Genomic DNA, 27054 nt, shown 5'->3' with positions numbered 1-27054 from the left:
CCCCCCCCCCACTCAAGCGGCACTACAGAAAACTGAACCTGTGAGGTATGTATGTCAACATTGCTGATGGTGTTGCATATGGATCATATTGCATTTTCAGTTATATCGGCAATCACTGCCCAAACGCTGAAAATGAAACACTTTGTATTAACATACAACATACATTGTAGCCCTCAATTTCCTTCTGCACTCTCCATAGTTACTCAATGGATTTAGAGTCTTATTCATTGCAGACAGGACTTTCACTTGTTTTTTTTTTTAACACATACCTGTATTCCCCATCTGACTCTGTCATTTGAGTAGCTCTTAAACCTACACACTAAGGCCCGAATTCACGAAGGTGGTACAAATGAAACCATGGTTTAAACCATGGACAAAAACCATGGAGCGCCAAGTGTCGCATGGAATATTTCGTTACGAAATCAGTCATTTCCTCGATGAAATGATTATTTTGCAACGAAATGACAACATTTTGTAACTAAATGAACATTTCGTCCACAACATGATAATTTCATTAAGGAAACGATCATTTTGTCGACGAAATGACCAATTTCATAACAAAATATTCCGTGCGACACTTGGCGCTCCGTGGTTTTTGTCCATGGTTTAAACCATGGTTTCATTTGTACCACCTTCGTGAATTAGAGCCTAAGTGTTTGATCTTGAAATTTCATTTTCAGCACTCTTCAAGGGAAGGGCTTTCTTCATTACCCCCTCAAAATATGATCTCTGAAAATCCTTCATGAAAGAATTAGCCTATTTCTTGACACAAAGTCAGTTATGTCTTGTATCTCTCTTTCAATCAATCAATCAATCAATCAATCAATCAATCAATCAGTCAATCAATCAATCAATCAATCAATCAATCAATCAATCAATCAATGTGTCAGTTATGTCTTTTATCTATCTTTATATGAATCAATCAATCAATCTATCTGTTCTTTCTATCTATTTATCTATCTGTTTTTTCTATCTTTCTATTTATCTATCTATCTATCTATCTATCTGTTCTTCCTATCTATCTATTCATCTATCTATCTATCTATCTCTGATGGTATTGAAGATATCATCCATCAGAGGGTAGCTCCCCTACGAATGCCACATGAAGAGACGGAGCCTTACATCACAGAACTCTGGTAGCATGGGGCAGACGAGAGCAGCCGACACCCATTCCTGGTCTCCCCAGTCGACAAAGAAGATGTCTTTCTCCTTGGTGGTCTCATTGCTGTCCTTCACCTGACCTCGGTACCACCTGTGAGGGCAGCAGACAAAAAAGAAATTGGTTTATACATCTAGGCCCCATTTCATAAAAAGTTGATATGATAGCAACTCTTGCTGCAATGGCAATTGTCATGGTAACAACAAGAATCCAGCTTCCTGATTGGCTGTTGCTATTGGAAGTTGCATTCCAGCAAGAGTTGACATCCTAACATCTTTTATGAAATGGGTCCCTGAAGTATGTTTCCATACAAATGCTCTGCGCATGCAGGGAGCGCAGTCCACCTTTCTCAGTTACTGTAAAACGAGGAATGTTCGTGTGCATTTTAATTTCGCGAATTTCGCGAGCGCCAAGATTCGCGAAAATTCTTGTCTACAACGTATGCATTGCACGCCAGTAGCAATTCGCGAAAATTTCATGCCGCGAATATATCATGTTTTACAGTAAGGCTCATTCCTTAATGGCAGTGTTGCAATGTCATGTAGTCTGCCCTCGTTATGTGAAATATTTATATGATAAGAATACATGTGTATTTTTTCCTACATCGTTAATTCGTGTAAATTTACAGTGTAAATTTTCCAAACAAATTCTTTACAATACATCAATCAACACTAAGAGAACACAAGCTTCATTGCATTCAGCATGAGCACTACATTTTTTAAGTCTCTTCATACACACTTCAGTTTTGTTTTGTTTTTTTATTGACAAAGATTATCATATGTGACGTCATATTTGATAGGAGTAATTGCAACTGTTCTTCCTTGTATATTCCATAAATTTCAAAATTTCCATGGAGCACACAAAATCAGTTTTCTCATCTGTCAAAATGCTGCTCACCTCCCATCAAGGGGGAATTGGGCGAGGCAGAAATCTCCCACGGCAACGGTGGTGTCCTCCGTCTGGGTGTGGTTTGCCATCTTCTGGTTCAGTGTCTCCATCAGCCGCTCCAGTCTGTATAATGACACACACAAAATAAAAAGAGCCAAAGAAATAAACAAAAAAAAACCCCAAACAACCCACGGATACAATAAAATTGTGAAGGAACAGCAGACACAGGACAGATGATCGACAACACAACAATGAAACCATCATGGTGTGGTAGTTAAAAGGAAACGTTTCATCTAATATACATGTGGACTAAATGAATGCAGCAATATCAGTAGAAAGCATAAGTGAAAGTTTGAGGAAACTTGGACAATCCATCCAAACGTTGCGAATTTTCAAAGTTTTGGTGCTGTAATTGCAGGATGAAAAGACTACAGCAGTTCATCATGTACATGTAACTGCTGAACAACCAGATAAAGAGAGTTTAAAGAGAATTTATCAAAATTTTATCTTTCTAGCAAAATGAAAGAGCAATTGACATGTACCTCTTTGAGAAAGCAGTGGGAATATCACTCTTAACCCTAACTAGGCCTGGCTATTTAGGAAGTTGATAGAGTCGGGGGGGGGGGGGGGGGGGCCTCCCAGGCCCCCCCCCCCCCCCCCCCCCCTCTCCAGATCTCGGCTATCGACCGCGCAATCGCGACGAAAATTGGCACACACATTGCCTATGATGTAATCTAAAATACCATGAAGTTAATTTTTCAAAAACTCATCATTTATGCTAAATTATGCTTATTTATGCATAATGATGCATGAAATCAGACTATTTGGTATAAATCACAAAATAAAGCTCAAAACAGGCACATTTTTTGTGTAAATAGTCTTTTTAGTGTCCTTAGCAAATGTCACAAAAAAAATTGTGATATCAGAAAAAAAATTCTAAAAAAGTAAAAAAAGTATTTTATTGTTTTTGGAATTTCTTATGTATTTCCTTATTTTTTCGACTTTATGCTTTTCATTGTTTTTTCAATGAAATTTGTCCGTGACATCGCTTCGAACAAGAAAATATGTTATTCATCGATTTTAATCAATAAAACACCAAAATAATCATGCTTTTATGAAATTTGCCTGTAAGCACAGTTTGCATTGAAATTGTACACGAATTCACGTTTTTTGAGTAATTTTTGGTCTGACATGCATGTACATATTTATGCGTAACTTCGGAACCGTGCGCCCGGGCGTCGCAAATTTGGTGTCAAAAGATGCGGGAGACTCGCAAGAAAAAAGTCATGAAACGTCGCGGCGATAGCTTTTTGCGATTGCGATACATCGCGCGGAACGTCGAGGGGGGGGGGGCCTCGGAGGCCCCCCCCCCCCCCCCCCCCCCCGGCCTAGTTAGGGTTAATGCATGTCAGTAACACATCAAATGAATGTGTACTTTTCAGAAAAAAAAAGTTGTTCAAATCAAGCGAAACACCTGAGATCAATGTTTTAGACAGTTTGAACGATATGGGTGTTTTTTTTCTTGCAATTTAAAAAAATGAGATGATTTTGAAAGATTCATTTCTACCACTCACACAGGGTTGGTCTCTGCAATGGCTATGAAAAATGTGGTAAATATGATGACTACACTTAATCCATGCACAGAGTACTAATTCATGATCATATAACTTATTACTACCCAATGCATTCTTTACTATTTCATACTGCACCATGATTGAGTTGAAACAAACAAACAAACAAGCAAACAGGCCAAAAGCAAAACAAGGGAGAAATAATTCCTATTTCAGAGCATACCTGTACTTTGATTTGACCAGCTGGACATAGAAGCAGTGAGGGCTGTCTACTGCTGACAGGTGGACTAGGTTTGCTGTGTCCTTGCGGAGCTGGGCTGGTGGTGGCAGCCTCACACTGTAGAATCCAATACATGAGAGACAGACAGACAGACAGACAGACAGAGAAAGAGAGATAGGTAGACAGAGATGGAGTCATGATTAAGATGTGACTAACCAAATGAGATGACCACACACACACGTACAACACAGACACACACAGATGAACACAAATGCACACTCACACAAATACAGACACTACTATACACAGACACACACAGAAGCACACACACACACACTGACATACTCAATGCTGCTATCATCTTTTATGATATAGCATTTTTGTTTTTCAAACACTGCGGGACTTGTATGCAGTCTGGTTTGTGCGATATCTATGTGGTTCATTAGTTTATTACTTTATCGATTTTTTGTACTGGTGTAATTTTAGTTGGTCAAGACAAACATATCCGTTCTCCGTGTAAAATTATATGCCTATGAACTCAGGAACCTACAGTTTTACAAGCTTTAAAGCTTTTATGTAGGCCCCATCATATTTCTTATACTTACTAGTGACATTTTCATATGATATGACCATGTACATTTGTGTCAAGTATATATTTTTTTCTTTTTCTTCTATAATCAAAAGACATGATTGTATATATTTTGTATTCTTGTTTTGTTGTCAATAATTTTGTAATCTCATCATTGAGAAAATGGAAATATGAAATAAAATTTGAACTGAATTGAATTGAATGTAACTGTACGGCTGTGTGTCTCAATACATGCAGTTGCAAATAAATAATAGAAAAGCATCAGAGGCAAACAACATACAAACTGAAAGACTTTTTCCACACTTCTGAAATAAAAAAGGAAGGTAAGAGACAAAGCTTAATTGATTGTAAAATGCAATATGAAACTTTTCAACCTAACTATATACTGACAAGAATATACAGTTTATTTACCCTCTATTCAAACTCTGTGTTCAAGAGAACCATATAAAGATAATGCTAATCATCTAGGGCAGTTCAAAGACAATACTGCAAATTAAATAAGAAAATTCTTACAAGTATAATTTCTTTTAACTGACAAAGAATCATCCTCACTAGTAAAATAATTAATCATGCACTAATTTCATTGCAGTGCCTGCTTTTCCACAAGACATCTCTAAATGCCAGATAATAAATATTCTCAACTTGCAGTCTAGATATAAATCAGTAGCTGTTGTAACTGTTACATAATTTGTGTGTGTGTGTGTGCGTGTGTGTGTGACAGAGAGAAGAAAGAAAAGAAAGCACAACAGACAAACGACCAGTAGACGAGCTGAACAACACATTGTGAAAACTGCACTTCTACCTGGAAGCATATACAACACAGGTGTATTTTGATGATTCACAGGTCTGAATTTTATCGTATTAAAAAAAAAATAGAATGGAAAAAACAACAACAGGAAGCCCACTTTAACCCTTCGTGTGCCTTGAGTGCTGACTGACACAGAAAACCCCATAGCATTGTACACACTGTACAAAGTCCCTGGCACAAAAGGGGTTAATCTCCAGACAATAAAAGACTGTGACACAGTCAATGCATAATCTTCATATTAAGCACTCCTGGATGTTTCTGTCAATACTTACCTTTCTTTCTCCTGTGTGGAAGACTTCAATGGGGGAAGTTTGACTTTCCCTTCGCATAGCTGCCGAAGATTCTGGATGTGCTATCATGGCAGACGGAGAAATATACAAATAAACACAAATGCAACCTTTACAAGACTCAGAGATTTATCAACATATTCATAACTATATTTTTATAGCGAGGGTTTATGTATTAAAGCTTGCTAATGGTATCGCCTGATATATCAACAGTTCGTAGATTCAAAGTTCATTCAAAATACTGACAGGTAATAAATGGATGCATGTTGATTGGAAAGTTGATCACCAAGTCCTAACAGAGAAATATTTACATCTTTGGATACCTTGATAAACCACTGCACTTCTCTTTGAAGACCTATTGAATACACCAACAATTGAACCGAACAATCAAAAATTGAGAGAGAACTATGCAGGCCACCAAAAATGTTCAATCAGAATCAATGAATTTACTTACAAATGAATTTTTGTAAAACAACTGCATACTTTTCATTTAAAAAAAAAATTCTTATGAGGAAAAAAAAAAAGCATACCAAATTTTGTAAATCATACCAGTGGGCAGCTCTGACACATCCAAGGGAACTGCTCCCCCACTACAGTGACATTAAATAATTTATTCCCTTATTCCTTTGTTAAGTGTAGTGTAACCTAATATGTTAAAATATGAAAATAAGATCTTTTGATTGAAGTGAAAAAAAAAAAATCTGTACCTCTGGATTGTTCACAGCGAACTTCCTGCGGATCAACTCCTGTCGGACATTGTAGATCGTCATCAGAGCTTTGGTCTCCTTTAGGTACTTTCTCTCAACCAGTGGATCCAGCCACAGGGTGTTCCCCAGGCTTCAATGGACCAAAAGAAACCGATTTAACCCTTAACGAGACCAATGAGCTTAGCTATACTCGCCAAGCTTCTTCATCAGCATTCAGTAATACATCCAAACTTGAACTTTTCATAGATTTGCAAACCCATTCAGGTGCAGCAATGTGCTTCAGTTTAACATTAAAGGCCAAGACGACACAAAGTAATGAAATTTACTTCCTAACTGTGACCATTCCATGAGTGCAAAGAATAACAATAAAACTGACAAAGCTGAGAGCTAGCAACAAAATTTTACGCTGCTCTCAATAGTTCAAGAGGCTGTTATTTGTTCACACAGGATGTATCAAATGAGTGCCTCCTCACCTCAAGGCAATATTGCCTTCCAGCAGCTTTCCCTGCAGGAGTTGGTACATCTGGAGATCAGCATGTGTTGTCCAAGAGAAGTCCTTATCAGTTGGCTTGGCCTTGCACACAACCACCTCAACCGCCTACACACCAAAGACCAAACCAAGCACATAATGATGAATTTCAAATCATACCACAACTCTGAGATAGGGTGCATGCATGAGATAAACAGATATAAACATGCTTATACATGTTTTGTAGCATGTTTGGGATGTACGACAAATATCTATATTTTCTTAAGATGAAAATAAAAGGAAGGAAAAAAGACTACAACAAAGAATAAATGAATACACACGGACCTAAGGAAGTAACCAACCAATACCACCTAGAAGTACACTTTTTTTTTTTCTGCACAACACGTCTAAAATGTGCAAATATCATTCCTCCGTCTGTTTCCATCCTCCTTTCGTTGCATTATTTGAAGGTCAAAGATAAGAAAATCTGGTGGAAGCTTCCAGCTGCATTCACCTGAAACTTGACAGCGAGCAGGTTGTCCGGTAGTCTGAGAAGTTTGTCCACACTGACCTCCTGATAGTGACCGTCATCGACATACTGCACCTATTAGCAATCACAGGAATAGAAATGAAAGGGACACAATTAAATGCAATCTGCTGTTTTTATAACTCAAGCTCAGTATCTGTTTTATATCTTGCTTTGGCACGGCTGCTCAATCATAAAACTGACATACTATTAAAATGGTAGGCTGCAAGTCCATAAAAGTTCAAGTTATACAGTGACTTCATGCTAAAAATGCCTTCATGGTTGATTAAAAAAAAAAATAAAAATGGCTCGATCCAATATAGCCTAATGTTGTACAATAGGAGAACAAAGCTTCCACATACCTCAGCTGTTGCGGGTGAGTCCTCCGTTGCCTTGGCAACCCAGGAGAGAACCTGGACCCGGGCGTAGCACCCCACGCTATCCACCACGCCACAGACTTGTCCAATCTTCAACGGCCTCTGGGCCAGCTGGTGGGCGGGGTCGGCGTACCAGGCTTGGAGGTCAAGGTTCAGTTGGACGGCATCGGTCTCCATGGAAACGGTGTGGTGGTGGTCTGATGGGCGGTGCTTGATGAGGCGGGCGTAGTAACAGGAGGCATCAACCACATGGGTAATGAGTACCTAGGTAGGTACATAAAATATATTTGATAAGCATTGTGCAAAGAGAGTAAGCACCTGTGTGTGTGTTTATATCTACACATTTGAGTGTGCGGACATGTATAATTGGAATAGCTCATATCTGTCCTCTGTAAATTCATTATCTAGTGTTCGTGTTTCACATTTATGGATGTATACATGACAGATTTTTATTTACTAACATTTTATTAAACATACAATGAAATAACTATAAACATGAATATTGAATATCAAACTCTACTTAATCCTTTAAAAGAAAAAAACCCCTCAATTTATATGACTATGACCACAAGCTAAAAGCTGATCAGAATTGAAATATTTGAGACAAGTTACAGCTCGATAAAGAAGTCTACATACATAGAAAGATAAATATATGTGGTATCAGTGCATAGGGGCGATCCATAGTATAGGTTCATACTTTACGTAAACACACGTTGTAAGTAAAAGCCCCCAGCCAATAACTTTTTTTTTTCCCTACTCCTGCCAGCTCTAACGTGTATATGCATTTGATACTTGATTACAATTATGTTATGTCTGCACATGCATGCCTGGGCCCTGTTTCATAAAGCTGTTCGTAAAGTTACGAACAACTTACGAGCGACTGGTGATAAGTTCTGATGTGCTATGCTTATCAGAATTTCCATAATTCAGCACAAGAACTGATCACCAGTCGCTCGTAAGTTGTTCGTAACTTTACGAACAGCTTTATGAAACAGGGCCCTGATATGTTTGAAACACTTGTGACGAAAGTGCTGTAAATTAAATGCTAGTGTTATGTCCAGGTCACAATATGGCCTATCACCATCAGGCAAGAGCAACACATTGCTCAAACTCAAATCAGGATTACCAACTAAATATATCAAATGGACCTGGGCATGGACGGCTCAGCACATTGTCTTGTGCAGCTGATAACAAAAGGGGTTTATTTTATACACACATCTAGACACAAGCATAATAAACTATGGCATCAGTTTTCCTCACTGAATCCTTGCACATACCATAACTGTCCCCTGGGTGGGCAGGTCAATGTACTCTTTCTGGGAGCCTGGTGTGTCGACCTCTGGGAACACCATGTGTCTGCTAGAACACTTAATCTGGTCCCTGGAGGAATAGATGAAGAGAAGAAAAAAATTCAACTGTCATTCTGAATCAGTATATTAATAGAAATAGGTCATTGAAGCACAATCTGACTTTCCAGTCTTGTCACTGCTTTGCTGTGGAAAACTGTTTCATGCCCTTACAGGCAAGATAAGGGAAATTCCACCTCTTTTACCCTCAGCCTGCACAAAATGACAAAAGGCTCCACAAAGAATCACGTAACAGTTTAAAACATATTCTGTGAACATGCCAACAACCACTATCAAAAGTGATTTGCTCAACTTGAGACAATTTCATGTAATTTCAATGGACAACTTTGATGATATCATGTACACATGGTCGCATTGCAAAACGTATCCTACCTTGGCATGCATTACCCTCCCAACCCCAAATTATTCTTTCATCGTAATATCTATTTATTTATTTATTTTTTAAGACAAAAGCACATCCATAGCCAGGAAGTGGAACACAATTCCACTGTTATCCAATTCAATTCAATTCAATTCAATTCAATTCAATTTATTTCCATCAAACAAACAAACAAAAAAATACATATACTGTAATACAAAGTACACATTAGTCAACTCACATTGTGAGCAATTTGAAAAAAAAAGATGCATGTCCTGAAATATAATACAAAATATATGTACTACTAATTATATAAATTTCTAACATACACAACTTTGTCACACTATCATGCAATATCATTTTCATAACATACATATTAAAATGTGACAGGCATATGCTGAGATGTGCACTTAGATATTCAAAGAATTAGAAGAGTGTATTCAAACAGACTGCAAAGGAGGGCAGAACTGCAGTTTTAGTTCTCACCTGCACACTCCAAAGCATTTCAGGCTATGGCAGAGGGGCTTGGTCTTCTTCCGTTCCTCTTTTGCCTAAAATGGAATGACATTGGGCAAAACAATTAACACATCAAAGATTGATGGAGAGATTTTCAAAGGGATATACCTACATGTAGCACCACCCTCTCTTTTGAATCGGAGGACATGTCAGTATTTTTCAAATATCTTCAGATGAAAATATTCTAGAGAGAGTGCTTTTACCAAATAAACGACATACAGATTAATATCAATAATTGCTAATCTGATATCTATCTATCTATCTATCTATCTATCTATCTATCTATCTATCTACTTATCTATCTATCTATCTTATCTATTTATCTATCTCTGTGTTTCTTTATCTATATACAGTTGAACCTCTATTATCCGGCCTCCCTTTATCCGGATCTCTCTATTATCCGGACGCAATCTCGCCGTGATTTTTTTAATCTTTTTTTAAGAATTACGGGAGGAAAGGGGGATTCCCAACTCCTTGAGAACTCCTACACAAACACACATGAATTACATATACTTGATACATTTCTTAATAATTATTTAGGTAAGTCATCCCAAGAATTTATAAAAGAAAATGATTTCATTCTTGCAAACACGAACCTCTATTTTGGGGTCTGTTACTGAGTGTAACAATGAAAAGGTTGCGGTATACACATTACTACATGTGGTACTACAATGGGCTACATCAGTACATGTGTATGTATATGTACATGTATAAAGCATTGAGTCTCCCGTATCCGGCCAAATCCCTTATCCGGATGAGCCCCGGTCCCGACTTGTCCGGATACGAGAGGTTCAACTGTACCAATATTTCTATCTACCTATATCTCTCTATTTCATCTATGAATGCATCTATCTATCTTTGAATCTATTTATCTATCAATCTATTTTCTGTCTTTCTACCAATCAAATCTATATACCTACCTCTGTTCCATCTATCTATCTAGATGTTTTTGTCCACCTATCAACTGGTATAAATCTGCGATGTACAGGGACTGCATCTTCCCATCTCTCCCTTCTAGTTTGTACTGTATGCCAAGGCATCACCAACTAACCTTCTCAATTTCTTCCTTCTCTGCAACATGGCTTGGAACACCCTGCCCTGAACGGCTCAGAATGTCTGCCAGGTGAGACACTGCATATGTGTTGGTTTTGTCCACAAAGAGGATGGACTGGCACTTGGACTTCTTCACCTAAGAGAAAAAGTTGCAGGCAAAGTAAGTTAAACTAATGTTAATATGCATTCAAATATGTCATATCTATCATGTACCATAATCTTCGCCAATGAGAGACTGCATAAAATGACAATAGCATGCCACACACACAAAACAACAACAAACTAGTGGCACAATCTTACAAATGCAATGCCAAGTGAACTCAACCACAATGACAAATAAACAAATATGACTTAAGAGGAGTCTTAAAATGAGTGTATGAGGTTTCCTGTCAGATGTTGACTTTAGTTAAAAGAAAAGAAAAGATTGGGGACATTCTATCTTACAGTGTGTACATGATAGTCTTGTTTGCACATAGATGCCCACTTAGTTTTCATTTCAAGCCTCTTTCTTCCTTTAATAAATTGAGTCTAATGGCAAGCCCTCCCTCTTGAATTCCATGAAATGTTCACATAGAGAGGACATTTTGTAAAGGAACAAAAAAAAAGCAAAATTTCAGGCTTAACCTGTTTGAGCTGGACCTCGTAATGTCGCATCATGCAGCCGAGTCGCCTGCCGTAGGCATTCTTGCTTGGGGGGAAGTCAAAGTGGATGATGTATGCCGCATCGGTAACCCCCATGTCCTTGATAGCTCCATCCGTCATGACTATGAATGGCAGAAATACACAGGCAAGTAATAACAACAGCTTATCACAGCACTGATTAGCCTTGCATGGCAGAGAACTTCAGGTATTGGTCAACATATTGGCTACATTATCATATGCATACTTAAGATTATAATGAATTCTCACATGGCAAAACAGACTGTTCAGTTTTGTCTCTTTTTTCTTTTTTTTTGATTCTGAAGCAGCTGACCTAATCAGGAACATAAAGTAAAAAAAAAAAAAAAAAAAAAAAAAAAAAAATTACATTCGGATTTTTCCTCTTCAAACCCTACAAAGGATAAACCAAAAGTGCTTTTAAAAGATTTCTGAGAAAGATATTAATACATCTCTATTAGCTTTCTGTATATAAGTTCAATGAACGTTAAAAGGATATGAACCAGAAATATATATGGATTAAATGAATGCAGGATTATTAGTAGAGCACATCACTGGAGTTTGAGGAAAATCAGACAATCTGTTCCAAAGTGAAGGATTTTCAAAGTTTTGGTACCACTTGGAAGACTCACCTAGGAGAGGAATGGAGTCTGGCCTGTGGTGTGCTGACCACTCCTTCTTGACCTTGTCCAGTGTGTCGGTCATCATGTCTTCAGTGGCCATCAGGGTGTAGTGGGAGGAGGAGACCAGGATCTGTGATGGTTGAGGGGGGGGGGGGGGGGTGGAGGGGGCGGGGAGGGAACCAGACACGCCCATTGTTATCATTGTGACCCATCATTGCCAAGGCCTGATGACCTCACTTAGCATCCAGGTTTCCGATTTGTATTACTAATTTGTAATTTCCCCCAACTTTAAGCTTTCAAATAGCGCTGAGGGATTATAACCAACCAGCCTTGAAAATTATATCAACCTAGCCACAAACTAATGCATACTGTGGGGAGATAAGGCATTTAACACAATCAGTCATTGACTAACACCAAGCAACTTGCATAATAATAATAAAAAAGAAAATTAAATCTGATTTTAAAAAAAAATGATGGCTTGGAAACATATCATGAACATCATGATTGTTGATATGAAGATGAATTCCCTTTATTGCATCTTACTCAACTTACAATGACATCAACTTCATAGTTATCATCACAAAATAGTCCAATTTTGTGCACTATAAAGACTGCCTTGGAAAATAATGTCCTTAACACACCTTGAGAAAAAAATATGGTATGCAATACATATCCGCAGAAAGTGCAATATGTGAATTATTCTGAACAAAACACCAAAGTTAGTATGGATCACTTTTAGCAATACGAACCAGAACAAAGAACTATTAAGGGTCTAAAAAATGCGAAGTTGAATATCAACTTGACCTTTGACGATGATCATGTACTATTAAAGGATATAGATGTTCTTCTAATAGTGAAGATCTATTCTGATCTTTTCTCTTCTTTATTTTTCAGATTCACTGCTATTGTGTAAAAGTTCATTGTGTGTGTCTGCTAACTTGTAACATCTTGTAACGTTCATACACGAATAAACGATACATGTCCAAACTCCGAGAAAACAATTCTCCCTTTCTCTCTCCCTCTCTTTCTCAGAAAAACCTCCAAAGGATGCTCAGACAGTTCTTGCTGCCTCTTAAATGCCTTCTCCGCAGAATGACCATTCTGTATCCCAGCAGCCTACCTTGGTCAAATCGTTTGCCTTCTTCCGGTCGTTGGTGAAGATGATGACTTTTGTACCCTTGGCAAGGCCCGATTGCAGTTTGCCGAGCAGGACGCCTGTCCGTTGACTATCTTGTACAACCTCAATGCTCTGTAACACGAACACGGAAGGAATATACCAAACGTAATGTGCCCCAACAATGTGGGTAACAATAGTACGCATGCGCTGTGAGCACTCTATAGAGTGGATTTAGCGCAATATAAATTCATATCATCATGATTAGTATAATAAATTTGTAGAAATGAATGAAGATGTTGACTTGTGCTGTCAATGACACCATGCAAGCTTTTTGTTTCTCAAAATCTCTGCGCATAGCAAGGGACTGAGCAGATGAAAGCATATTTTTTTACAGAGATGAAAGTCTGCTGCTTACTCTTCACGGGGATATGTTCGCCTATGTTTAATGTCACAGTCGAAAGAATTTATTTCGCATTCTAAATGGCATCAGTGTGTGACTGGTAGTAAAATGAGAAGAAAAAATATACTTTGATCTTCCAAACTCAATATCAAGGCAAGATTGGCTTAATCCATTCACTGATTTTATCATAATTTGTCAGCAGGAGTACCTCCTTTTGTTGATACACATAGAAGGAGAAAAGACATTTGAGAATATGAAAGCATTACCTTTGTAGACTTAAAAGAATGGAAGAAGCAACAGGTTAATAAAAAGTTCACGACATTGAAGAAATTTCTTAAAAAATAAATAGATTTACAAGAAGAGAAGTAGTCATGATAGATTTTCCAAGGTCGAGAAGAAACTAAGAACAAGCAGTCCAGGACTGTAAAGCAAGAAAATTTTTACTAATTGTTGTTGACACGCCTTTTTCGCAGCATGAAATTTTCACGAATTGCCACTGGCATTCAATGCTGTAGACTGTGTAGAAAAGAACTTTTGTGTGCATTCTACTTCCAGAATCTTGGCTCTTGTGAAATTCGCAAAATTACAATGGATACGAAAATTCTGCTTTTACATTACTGTGTGTATTGTTTGTTGATCACATACCTGTCTCACTTTGGCGTAGATGGCGCCCTCTAACTTGTGCGTGACGACAACCATTTGATTGGTCATGTAGACCCGTAGGTAGGAACCGAGGGAGGAACGCCACTCGGAGGCGAAGACCAGCAGCTGGCGTGGGGCTGACCGGGTGCTTTGAGCCAGCAGGGAGGACGAGTACACCCTCATCAACTCCTAGACCTGTTTGACCAAAGGAGTACAGGAGGGTGTAGAGAAGCGGATAAAGTAGTAAAAAGGGGTACTTTAGTATGGCCCACTTCTGGCCATTCTGTATCACGCTCAGTGTATGACCTCGGAAAAAAAAATTGCCCCGGGCAATACCAAACACACAGAAAATACAATTCTGAATGATTTGCACAATCACAAATCTTAAATTTTAACAATTATGTGATCCTTATCGATGTTTTCCTACATCGTAAAGGCATACAATTATTGACAGAACCTTAGTTAAATAAGACCAAGAGAAGTAAACAAATTAATAGACTCTATTTTCTATAATATGTCTAAATTTCTTAAGAAGCAAGCATTCTACAACTGTTCAAATAAAGAAATATATGAGAAAGATTAATTAGTGCAAAGAGTGGTCAAGTATACTCACAAGTTGTTATCAGATAATAAGAAATACTACATTAGGTGAACGTGCCGAGCATTTCAAAATATTATGATGCATTACTTAATGATACTTCCCAATACTTTAGTCGGTGAAAACACTAGTTTCACTGAAATATGGAAATTGCAATCCTGTCGACAATGCTGCTGTAAACAGATTCTACACATGTTAGAATCCTTCCCACAAGCAATGGATTGAAAAAAGAAAAGTACCAGGCTAGCTGGGGAAAGCATCTACTTGAAACATTCTCAATATTCTGTAAAAGTGGAAATTTTTGCTGATTTCCAAAGACAAGAAACTAGTGCAAAAACCCACAATTTTTTTTTTTTTCAGGGGGGGGGGGGGCATTTTATATGAAACACTGTCTACTTTATGTTTTGATTCTGCACAATTAAAAAACATACCAAATTCATCTTACTCTCACAGAACAAAAAAAAAATAACTTACGACTGAATTTCCATTTTTACAGTAACTATGTGAAACAAGCAGTCCCCTTCAGAAAACTAATACCATCGATGACCCCTTACCTCAGTGTTGAAATCCCTGAAGAGAATATGAGCATTGTCAAAGACCTGTAGAAGGAACATAGATTTGGTATTATAATTGTGTGCAAGTTTCCTTTTTTTTTTGGGGGGGGGGGAGGGGGTAGAGGAGGGGGCATGAGGCTAGCGCAGAGTGCTGGTGCCATGATCACTTTCAACTTGTACATATTTTGAGGCATGAGAAACGACAACTTTCCAGAATGTGACTATGAGACATTTTGGACACTTTTAACTCAATGAAGGTTGTTAGACATGAGTGATCTAAATGCATCCTTTATCATCAATTTTGAATTGTAAAAGCCGACAGATTTGATATAAAACCTCTCTTTCATTTTTTTTTCAGTCATTATCGAGGCATGTGTGTCACATGGACCACTTCACCAGGTTTTTAACTGACTATTCTTTACAGGGAGAAGAGGAGTGGGATCTTGGAGTTGTGGCTCTCACAAAACACACACACACATGGGACCTCCACATCACGTTCTCTCTGTGGGACACTGTTGTTTTTTGCCTCTAACTGGATGGGACGAAGACACACTCACACACTCTTTGACTTACCAGGTGGCAGAGGCGGTTGAGGTTGGTGAGGTTGCTTTCTATCATCCTCAAGACACAGGGGATTGTTGAGACCAAGATGTGGCAGCCATTGACAAGTTGAACCTTAGTGGCAGATTATGTAAGTGACATAATGTAATGACCTCCTTACAAAACATTACTACTTACAACTGAGTACAAAAACAAACACACAAACAAACAAGTGAATACATAATGACACTAACGATGATGATAATAATAGTAATAACAATAATTAACTATTCAAACCTACTAATAATGATGTAGGAATGCATCACTGCATTTAGCTTAAGCTTGTGCTACAACTTATGTAATTGATTCTCATTGTTACCACAGTACTGTAATATACAAGTATGCCATATACCAACACAGAATTTTTATTTTCATACATTTTGCAACTTGATTGATATGAATATAGTTGATATGATAAGGATACTTGATATTGATGGAATATGAACAACCAAAGTACTGCCCTGACATATGAATATAATGTATCATACATTTCCTCTGCAATACACAAGAAGTCATAAGTATCTCTACAAAATGGACAAATAAGAATGATAGTTGTGATGAATGATTAATGACTACAAAGAGCAGCACAGCCTTAAGCCCATTTTGCAAATGTATGTGGCAAAATCAAAAACTTGTGGATATAATCTATATAGTTCTCTTGCCTAATAGCAATGTCTCTTATTTGGAAATATGTAGCAAGAAAATATTAATCGACTGTTACAAAAAAAAAAAAATTATGAAATCATCTTACTTCTTGCTGGTGTTCATTGCCTCCGCCATAGATCAGAATGGTCTTGAGAGTTTTGCTGGCTGCCTTCACAAACAGGTCGCACTGCTCAGCTATGGTGGTGGCTTCAAGCCATGACGGACAGACAATCAACGCGAGGGGCTGCAGGTTCCACATACAGAAAACCATGGTCAAAGCATGTGCACAGCGTTCCAATGATACATGTATAAGTGAAATATGTACTTCCGCTACTACCAAATCATCTTGGTGCCTTGTTTGCATTAACATATTGTCAAGAATTTTCCCACAAATTTAGAATTTGTGTGAATATGAATTTTTAAGAAATTGTGACGTGCTGAAAGTTGGTAGAGAGATGACATTTTAACATGTTAAAGGTGCAGTGTGCTTATCCCATCCAAAGACCTACGACAGTGAATTTTACACCTCATTAAATACTCCACAAATCACAATGACTCAATTTTTACTCTGCTATACTGGCTCACTACAATTGGATAAGCAATTTCAAGCAGCTTTTTCCTGGAAACAGAATGATTTTAGTTATGAACGATAATTGGAAGATGCATGAGAATAGTCACTCACTCCATTTCCTGCTGGCAGACTGGTGTAAGTGTCTGGTTGGAGGAGCTGAGTGACGAGGGGCAGAATGTACGCCAGACTGGACCCAGAGTCCCTGGGGGCGATCCCCACCACATCACGCCCCCGTAGGACTGCCTTCCATGCACATGCCTGGATGAGACTGACACCCGATGGGGCAACATTCTCAAAAGTCTGAAAACAAAACGAGGGGAGTACATACATTTCAGGCATTTATAATCCATGACTATCCCACGCTGCTTTTGTAATGAATGTGTGCAGGGAGATGGAGAGAGAAAGGAAAAGAATTCTAGGGTAAGATGAGGGAAAGTTTGACTGAACAAAGCAGATATTTGAGTAAATGTTTAAGAATGATTACCTCTCTATAGGGCATACAACACTAACAAACTGAATGTACATGTACTTGGATCACCTTCTACATTTGTCCCTCTCCTATGGTACGTGTAAATTCTTCAGCATATTGTTGTGGCGGATTCAGGAAATCTGTCAAGGGGAGGTGCCTTTGCAAAATTAAAGGGGGGCGCATGCACCCCCCATTTTTTTCTTTTTATATCTTTTGTTTTAACCAAAAAATAAAGAGGGGGTGCGCGTCCGCAGCGCCCCCCTCTGGATCTGCCACTGATATTGCCACAGTAGACCAAACAAGGTTTCTACAGCGCACTGCAAACAATACAATGACGCAAGGCCTGAATGGGCAGACGCTCACCTATTGTATATCTTCTAGAGGAAACATTCTTCAACTTGGGGAACATTCCTTAGATGCAACTTACTAGGATGTGTATTCCTTAAAATAAAATCAGGATGCTCAGCAGAATGCCAGCTATGGTATCTACACAATACAAATGCATCCCTTGACACCTTGAAGCACAACAGGTGAGATCAAACAGGAGTAAACTTCACAAGAAAAGGCAACTGCTATCAACTTCCCACATTTCAATCTAAACAGATGTTTCATAGACTATGAACTTCATGGAACAATGATCTCCTCCTTTCCTACAAAAATGAAAAGGAATATTCCTCCAACTTGGAAAAAGTTGGGTCGAGACTTCTTTGTCAGATCACAAGTGGTGAAATAGAGACCTTACCCTCTTGAGAATATCTGGAAACGGAGCTTGGGGCAGACGCTTGATGGGCTCTGGGATGTGCTCTCCGTGGATGACCACGCCCATGTCATAACCATGGCGATGATCAAAAGATGCTGAAGATGAAGGCTGGGGGACCGTACCATCATCTGGAGCTAGCTGCCTCATCAAACTATATAAAGATGACAGACAATATCACATGTTAACCTGCAATAACACATTTTTATCCCTTCAATGTTAATCCACTGCATTCTACTCTTCAATACTTTCTGATTTGCTTTTCATCGTTCTTCCCCAACATTACTCAAAAGCAGGATCTAATTCTACACTACAATCCTTATGTACAAAGCAGTATAATGTCCAACATACTGTATATACACTACTTTCTATCACATGGTAGCTTGTAGAATATCTGTCAGCAATGCTGAAAAATATCATACCATGGTAATCATTCAAATTTTTTCTTCAGAAATTATTCAAAGAAAAATGAGAATCATTTTACCAATCAGTACTCTTTTATCTGCAATTTTATATTCATATCATTCATGCCATGAACAACGCATATATGACTCTGAATTAATTAACTGCATTTACATTTGAGATCAGAAGGATAATGTTAGGCATCTGCATGTTTCATCTGCAACTTCTCACCTCCTCTGAATAATTTTTGTGCGTTCAGCCGACGACTCTCTAAAATTGTCGCCTGGCTGTGCAGTGCTGTCTTGGTCAGATGTTTCTGAATTGCCTCCGCTGGCCGAGCTCCTCTTGTTCCAGTCTGACGAGGGAGGCGTGGCCTGCCGTCTCCATGGTACCCGTGCTACTTTCTCATCATTCACTGGAGAGATGAACGATGGCGGAGATTTGCTCTGGAGTCTGGAGACTTCTGGCGGAAGCACTCCCTGTAGCGGTGTCTTCTCTTTGGGTCGAACCACCGGTGCCTTTATGAAGGGTAATCTTAGAGGGAGGGAGGGCGCACTGGGTTTGGTAGATGGCTCAGGGAATGTGGAGACTCCATCACGGTCCTGAACTCTCCTCTTCTGGACTGAGATGCCTCTTGTGGGCTTGAGTCAGAGACATCGCTGGGTTGGGGTGACTTTGCTGGGGAAGGTGACTTCGCCATCATCCGCTGCAGATTGTCCGATTTTCGAATGTTGGAGGTGGCGGGTGGTGATGAGGAGGAGGCAGGGCTGGGAGAGCGGGTACGCCCGACTTCGCTCTGCTCACCAAATGCAGGCAAACCGCGTCCCCTACCGAGAGGTACTGTCTGAGGGGCTTCACTGCCCTCACCTTGAGTCTCTGCTCCTTGTTTCAGTCCAGAGGTTTCCTCATTGGAGTGATCTGCTCCCATCCTCTCCACTTTGTGGATGGAGGGACCCATTTTCTCATCGCCTGATGATGGGCGTACATCTTGCAGTGCCCCCCTGCCTAAGTGTCCTCTTATCTCATCGGCTCTGTCAACTGTGACACCAGGTGACCTCCTGTTTGGTGGTGATACTGATGCTCCTTCACGCCTCCCCTTGTCACTACTGGGAGACTTTGTCGTTTGTCGCCATGGTAACACTCTCGATGCATTCCCGACTGCTCCATCTCGCTGGGTCCCTGCAGCTAAACCTTTGCTGTCCAAGTTGCCACCTTCTGCCTTTCGCGGACTGGTGATCTGAGGTGTGTAAGTTCTTGGCGTTACCGGGCGTGATGGCGCACCTTCCGAGCTACCAATTTCAGACACTGCAAGAGAACACAAGACCCAGAAATAATTTACCATTAGATAATCCATGACAGTGCCTCTCCAATCAATCTTCGTACAAATTATGATATCACAGTTGGTGGAGTCAATATTTGATGCTGTTACTACAAATCCATATATTTCCCTTGTAAACATATTCCTTGCCAATAAAAGAAATACTGATTACCCTGATACAATAGAAAGAAATAGAAAAGTAAGCAAAGAGAGAGAAAGGAGAGATACTTCAGAAAAAAAAAAAAACAGGGGATGCAAAAGCAAATGAAACCGAGACAAAAATGTTTGTGAGTCAAATCAAAGACAAATAAGATAATCATTTCTTACCCTCATCAAAATCCCGCTCATCTCTGACAGCAAATTTCTGACTTAAGAGTTCCTCATTCACATTCACCTGCAAGAGAAATAAGACACCTGGATTCATTTCACAATTTTCATAAATTCAAGCAAGTCTGGAAATTATGGTCACAGAAAATCCCTGTGCTATTCTTAATAGCAGAACAAGTTAGTGATGAATATTAGAAGCCCAAGTTTAGATTGGAGAAAACCAGGAGAAACCGCAAAATTCTGAACTTTATTTTGAGCTGTGTTGGCTGCAGCATTTGGACAACTTGCTGGCATAGTAGCCTACAGGCATTTTATGAGTAGAAGAAGGCATCTTCTCATTGATCACTTTACAAATATTATGTTTGGGCATTCTTGGAAAGTCCGGACATATATACCTGAAATATCATACTAATGTCTCTGTTTTTCATGCATAAACCACAGTCAAATATTTTGCTAGATGTGTCATGATGAAATTACAATTACGGTAACTTGACAAACCCTTATGATTTCATGTGAAATCATTTCAATGTCACTCATTGAGAAAGGTTGATTTCACTATGGTACTGCTGATTGGTTGCTTAAATGTCACTTCTCATTATACATCCATGCTGATTGGTTGCTCAAATGTCATTTCTCATTATACATCCATGCTGATTGCTTGCTTGAATATCACTACTCATTAAACATCCATGCTGATTGGTTGCTTGAATATCAATTCTCATTGGACATCAATGCTGATTGGTTGCTTGAATATCACTACTCATTAAACATCCATGCTGATTGGTCACTTGAATGCCACTTCTCACTATACATCCATGCTGTTTGGTTGCTTGAATATCAATACTCATTGTACACCAATGCTGATTGGTTGCTTCAATGTCACTACTGATTAAACATCCATGCTGATTGGTTGCTTGAATATCACTACTCATTAAACATCCATGCTGATTGGTTGCTTGCATGTCACCACCCATTAAATCAGAGGAGCTGTCATGGCTCAGTGGATGATTTTGGATGAGTTATGAATCATTTTAAATGCTGGGAATCTCTGCTTTCAAAATCTGCTGGAATCTAATAATTCATGTCTGGCTACTTTTTGTAGATTTTGTGATACAAGGTCACATATTGTAATATATTTGTTGAATCCAGTGAACGTGCTGATATTTTAAGAAATTCAGATTAAAAAAAGGACCCTCCTGTACCTGTCCCAAATGGGTGTTGATGTACAGAGTGACGAAGCGCGTTTCTCTCCTTCCTATGCCATGGATGTCAACTTGAGCCGACTTGCCTGTAAAGTGAGTGTTGGAGTATAGCAAAGGAATAGTACAATATTTATATCAGAGAGTGGTGAAAACTGACTGACTGGTCTTACTGTTAGTTAATCTTTGCACATTCAATGCTGGAAAATATAAAGTCTATATTTCTACATTCGTATTCACATACATGTATCTGCACACACAACCAAAGAGAAGTCTGAAACATGGAAAGGAGAAGTCGATATTGATGACTTGCCTACAAGAAACTTGATTTCATCTCTTATTTTGTGGATCACAGCTTCCAGACAGGTTTGCCAAAATTTCAAAGTTCACGTATACCTTAATCTGTTGAGGACGAGCTGATTTTTGCTATGACATGCATTTCCCATGGACACCTGCCCGAGTATACTTGGGACTAGTCTTCAACGGGTTACTAATAAGAAACAGACTTGATACCTCCTTCACAAAACACACAGAAAGAGAGAGAGAGAGAGAAAAAAAAAAGGAAATAAGTATTCAGCATGTTGTCATACACAGTAAAGACAGTCATACCTTGGATCAACTTGTTGAAGAATTCCACAGCAGCTTGGTCCCATTTCTCACAAGGACTGCAGAAACAAAATAGTGGAATGAGAGAGAAAAAAAGATGATTATAAGTGGGTTTGTAGGTTTTCATCCATGTCCTGTTGTCAATTTGCTTGCAGTATCACAGCAGAAGGATATTTTACAGGGAATGCAATACAAAACCAACACAATGGAAACTAATTATTTATCAATTATTAATCTGTATTGAAAATGACCACTTACTGCTAGTGACTACTTCAAACTAATGCAGCATTAATCTAACTATAAGGACATCAGCACCTTTCTTGTCAACAGCAACTTTTCACATAGCAATTTGCTCACCAGGCACAACTTGGGCACAATTGCATGTACCGTACATGTACAGTATTTGCAGATTGCTTTCATTTACTCTACTGAACACCAACAGCCCCTTACTGCTAATCCCACCTTCCTAACTGTAGGCAGTGAATAAGAGGATTAAGCAAAGGTAAATAGACTTGGCTCAGGTGAGAATATGGTATTGTTCTTAGGGCACTAATCTGCTCTGACACAGCAAGGCATTATCTAGTGCTTACACTCACTAATGCCCTTGGTATACCGGGAATTTCACATAATGCCTTCCCTAGCTTGAAAACAGAGGCTATGTACTTCAACTTTACTCAGAACATTTCGGAGAGGAAAATAAGACACAAGTCACAGGGATTTCCCAACTAATCGTGCAACTAAATATATGCACAGGGGTGAAGGTCGAGGTGTGAGTTTTCTTCAATTTGTCTCAGATCAGCAGTTGCGATCTTACAAATTTAATTTGTAGAGGGAGACAAACTGAAGAAAACTCACACTTTATAGGGATCGTATAGTTTTAGTTGAGCCCTAACTTCAGGTTTCTAACATTTCTCGGTGAGATAATGAGAAACCTCCTATGAAATGTGAAAAAGCATGTAATTCCAAGAGGAATTCAACATGTATTTGATAAAAATTGCCTGTGGAATGGGTGAGAAACAGAGCAATCCTAATCAAAGGTGGGACACACCTTTTATTACGATCGCTTTGTTTTACTTTTTTAAAAAAAAAATGTTTCAGTCATTCCAAAACCGATTTTCATCAAATAAACTTTGAGTTCCTCTTAGAATGGTATGCTCTGTACTATATCTTAAGGGGTTTCTGGATATCTCGCAAAAAGTAAAAAGCCCAATCCTCACCTCCATCAATACAATACTAGCCCTTTAATAGTGCGACTGTTCACATATCTACTGATCTGGTACTCGCGAGTTTAGGTTGAGGCCTTGCAAAGGGGAAATTAAATCAGCGACAAGATTTTCAATCCTACAAGCCAATCTGGGAGCTAGGAGAGGTTGAATTTCCAACATGACACACTGAAACAAAATGCCTGTGGAGTGTTTTGATTTGTTGGATATGGGGAGCATAAGGCAGAGAAATTGACTTCTCTACAAACATCAGGGTTTTACCTCAATTCTGCCACATTCTCCTCCAGGTCAACACTTAGCGTGGTCGGCTGAACTCCGTGAAGTCTGAAGGGTTTGGCCTGCACTGGGAAGGCTTTTAGCTTGGCTGGAATATCCTTCAATCTACGAAAAACAAACAAACAAACAGATTAAGTATGTTACAGGTTTCAATACAAACTATTCAATCATATTTCTTTCTTTGGCTATATATCTTTTAAAATATTTCATCTCTGACTTTTTTTAAATTTTTCATTTGTCATGAAATGTCTTGTCTGATAGCAAAGTCATGCAGAAACAACATCTTGACAAGAAAGTGTATAAACTGAAATCTGAGATATCATAACAATCTTGCAGCTCTTGTATTTCTTTTAGATGCTTTTGTAGAAATTTCTGAGTAATCTACACTTTGACAACAAACACATTTTACACATTTTCCAATTTGACTCCACATTATTCAAAAATTTCTGTGTAGAATACTGTGTATGCCATACATTCCAACCCCATGGCCTCAACATCCAGGAGAAAAATGACTAATATAATTTTTGTCATTCCTTGCTCTATGCATTTTACCTAATATACACCTTTTATTCCTGTTTTTTTTTCTTCATTTTGTCACAGTTACTTTTTAAAAGTCCTATTCCACATACACACACACACACACACTTTTTTGAGTGTGTGTTTATATGTATGTAACAAGTATACACATAATATTTTGTTTGTGTTTACATGTATAGACAAATATGCGCACATCATGTACTGTATATATTTCTCCCTTTCTGACTTTTGCTTTTACATAACTTACCCACTCTTATATAGTATGTATTGTTTGTTTTTTTAATTTGTTGATATGTTTTGTACTTTGCATTTTCTGGTTGGCTCTCACTTTCATTTTTTGCCAATCTTTGTACATCATGTTTAGGGCTCACTTCTTGTTCCCAGCATTCTCCCCCCCCCCCCCCCCCCCCCTTCAGAAATGCTATTGGTGATAAGCACAATCAGGGTATGCAATCATGACTTTCTCACTTTAAAAAATTGTAACTTCTAAAAGAATGCACCAACTGACTTAAAAATTCACATGCAGCATGCTAAGACATCAGTAATCACATGTGGTAAGACAATAGCTAATTTTTTCTCATTTACTGTTAATTATTAAAGGTTAATTACCAAAAAGTCCCCCAAAACCCACGTAATGCGTCAAAAAAAGCGTTTTACAACTTACGTAAAATCAAGATTTGAGGTCCATATTTTTAGTCTACCCCTATGTGTTTGGTATCAAATTAATGGATTTTTCCCTGGCATTGCTTGCATGCAATAAAAAACAGTGGTTCTTTCAGCTGGAGAAAGTTATAAGGTCTGAAGTCCCATCCTGGTAGGAGTGTAATGCTGGCTTATTTTTGTGACATTGTGACCTTTTAACCCATGCTGTACAGCTATACATGGAGAAACAGCTTATTTTTCTGCTTTTCCTGAAAGTACTGAAGACACACTACAATATGGTGCGCTGTTTGCCAATAAATGTTCAGCCAGTTTTGAGTTTTGAGCCATTTTCAAATGCTGAGTAAAATAAGTGCAGCCATTTTTCAGTATTTTCAGTGAGGTATATCCTAATTTGACTACTTTAAAGACTCTTTTCCCCTTATTGAATATCCTTGTTTTTTTAACCGTGAATTGTACATATGTAGAAATCTATTGTGTGAAAATTTTAGCAAATTTGAGCAATAGGAACTTATTTTTTTATATTTTTACAAATTGCTGAGCATAAAAAAGTGCAATACACGCCCATGTTATACTGCATGAAGGTCATATGATAAGTGTTCAGTGTTCATATTTCAATGCTTGTTCAATTTCTAAAGATATCATAAGCAAAAACATAGTATTTTGGCTTAATATGTCATTGTTTGACTGTCACAGCTTGGATATCAACTCAAGTCATCATAAATCTCACATTCATTCTTCTATCTGTGTTTACAAATATGAGAATTGATCCAAACACTGTGCGCGCATTCAAGGTCAAACTGTACAGATGATTTTTTTGATGAAAAATAAAATATCTTCCAAAGTACCGGCCCTAATTTCATAAAAATTTGTAATAATGGCCACTACATGTCTGTTACCTATTCCTGAAAGTTTCGCCTCTTCACTCTTTGGCAAAAATGAAATATGGTAAAATATGTAAAAGTGGTTTTATTTGAATTCAAAATAATGCCTACAAAATTGATCATCCATTTCGAGAAGTGAAAATATGAAATTCATTCATATTTTGTGATATGTCATGGCTATGTGCTGGTGGTGAATGAAAGTGATATTTATCAGGAATATCTAACAGCATTATCCGATGAAAAAAACATTCTCCTTTTTTTTAATGAATTTTTCCAATATATTAGTCATTTCAATGTAATTCGACACCCCTAATTTAAATGCTAATTTATGCGCAGTTTAATGCAAAATTTTGACTCGTTCTTTACATGAAATGAAAATTTGAACACTCAGCTACAACAAACAACAAAAAAAGCATTTTCACCACGTTTTTCATTTTTGCCCTGTTACACAATTGCATACCCTGATTGTGCTATTGACCTATTCCTATCTCACTCTTTTCCTATTCTTGACCCTCCCATTGTTCCTTAGCTTGTTTGATGTTGCCTCCCCATTCATGTTTATCCCTCACAGGTTGCCCCCTGTGATCCTTGGCATCATCACTGACCCACCTCTGCCTTTTGTCTATTCACCCCCCTTGCTTTAATCCCCCTTCCTTTAATACCTGTTTGGCTCCCTGCCTTTGACTTCCAACCAAACCCTTTTGTTTTCATCGTTCTGTGTCCATAGCTCTCCTCAGACCGTGCTTCTTGTGTGTAGTCCATAGTGATTGCCTTCCCCACTTTTGTCATTTTGCCTCTGATGAAGATTCTGCTAGGATCAAAAGCTCAGGTTCCTTTAGACTCCATATATATCGCAGGGGTTTTATTTTCGCAAAATTGAAGAGTCTGGTGCTAGGTATTCCCAAATTTAACAACATGCAAATGATGGAATCCCATTTTCTGTGATCACTTTTTCACACGCAAATATACTAACTTTGATTCTGATACGAATGTTATGTGCGCACATACATTTCTCTCTTCATAACTGCACTCGAATTTATCCATCTGCAAAAAAAAAAACAACAACAAAAAACAAGACCTGCTAAATACATCTA

General features: G+C 38.3%; 1 protein-coding gene across 1 annotated transcript in view; it reads right to left on the bottom strand.

The window, feature by feature from the left end:
• Positions 1 to 2052: 2052 nt before the first annotated feature.
• Positions 2053 to 27054, bottom strand: part of LOC139741310 (putative ATP-dependent RNA helicase TDRD12) — a 36920-nt gene continuing 11918 nt past the window's right edge. The window contains 25 exon segments of the mRNA XM_071651897.1: positions 2053 to 2170; positions 3842 to 3955; positions 5508 to 5587; positions 6230 to 6359; positions 6703 to 6827; positions 7213 to 7302; positions 7587 to 7865; positions 8879 to 8981; positions 9813 to 9877; positions 10894 to 11031; positions 11520 to 11659; positions 12185 to 12305; positions 13296 to 13424; positions 14338 to 14529; positions 15487 to 15531; positions 16060 to 16161; positions 16838 to 16975; positions 17414 to 17602; positions 18514 to 18682; positions 19162 to 19448; positions 19487 to 20235; positions 20576 to 20642; positions 21778 to 21863; positions 22384 to 22439; positions 23865 to 23984. Coding sequence (XP_071507998.1) covers positions 2053 to 2170; positions 3842 to 3955; positions 5508 to 5587; positions 6230 to 6359; positions 6703 to 6827; positions 7213 to 7302; positions 7587 to 7865; positions 8879 to 8981; positions 9813 to 9877; positions 10894 to 11031; positions 11520 to 11659; positions 12185 to 12305; positions 13296 to 13424; positions 14338 to 14529; positions 15487 to 15531; positions 16060 to 16161; positions 16838 to 16975; positions 17414 to 17602; positions 18514 to 18682; positions 19162 to 19448; positions 19487 to 20235; positions 20576 to 20642; positions 21778 to 21863; positions 22384 to 22439; positions 23865 to 23984 — 3832 coding nt within the window.

The sequence above is a fragment of the Diadema antillarum genome, unplaced genomic scaffold (genome assembly GCF_040938485.1).
Source record: "Diadema antillarum isolate AM-2024a unplaced genomic scaffold, OU_Dant_1.0 seq00000919_RagTag, whole genome shotgun sequence".
Classification (NCBI taxonomy): Eukaryota; Metazoa; Echinodermata; class Echinoidea; order Diadematoida; family Diadematidae; genus Diadema; species Diadema antillarum.
The sequence above is the reverse complement of the archived record's forward strand: the minus strand, read 5'-3'. Positions and strand labels throughout refer to the sequence as shown.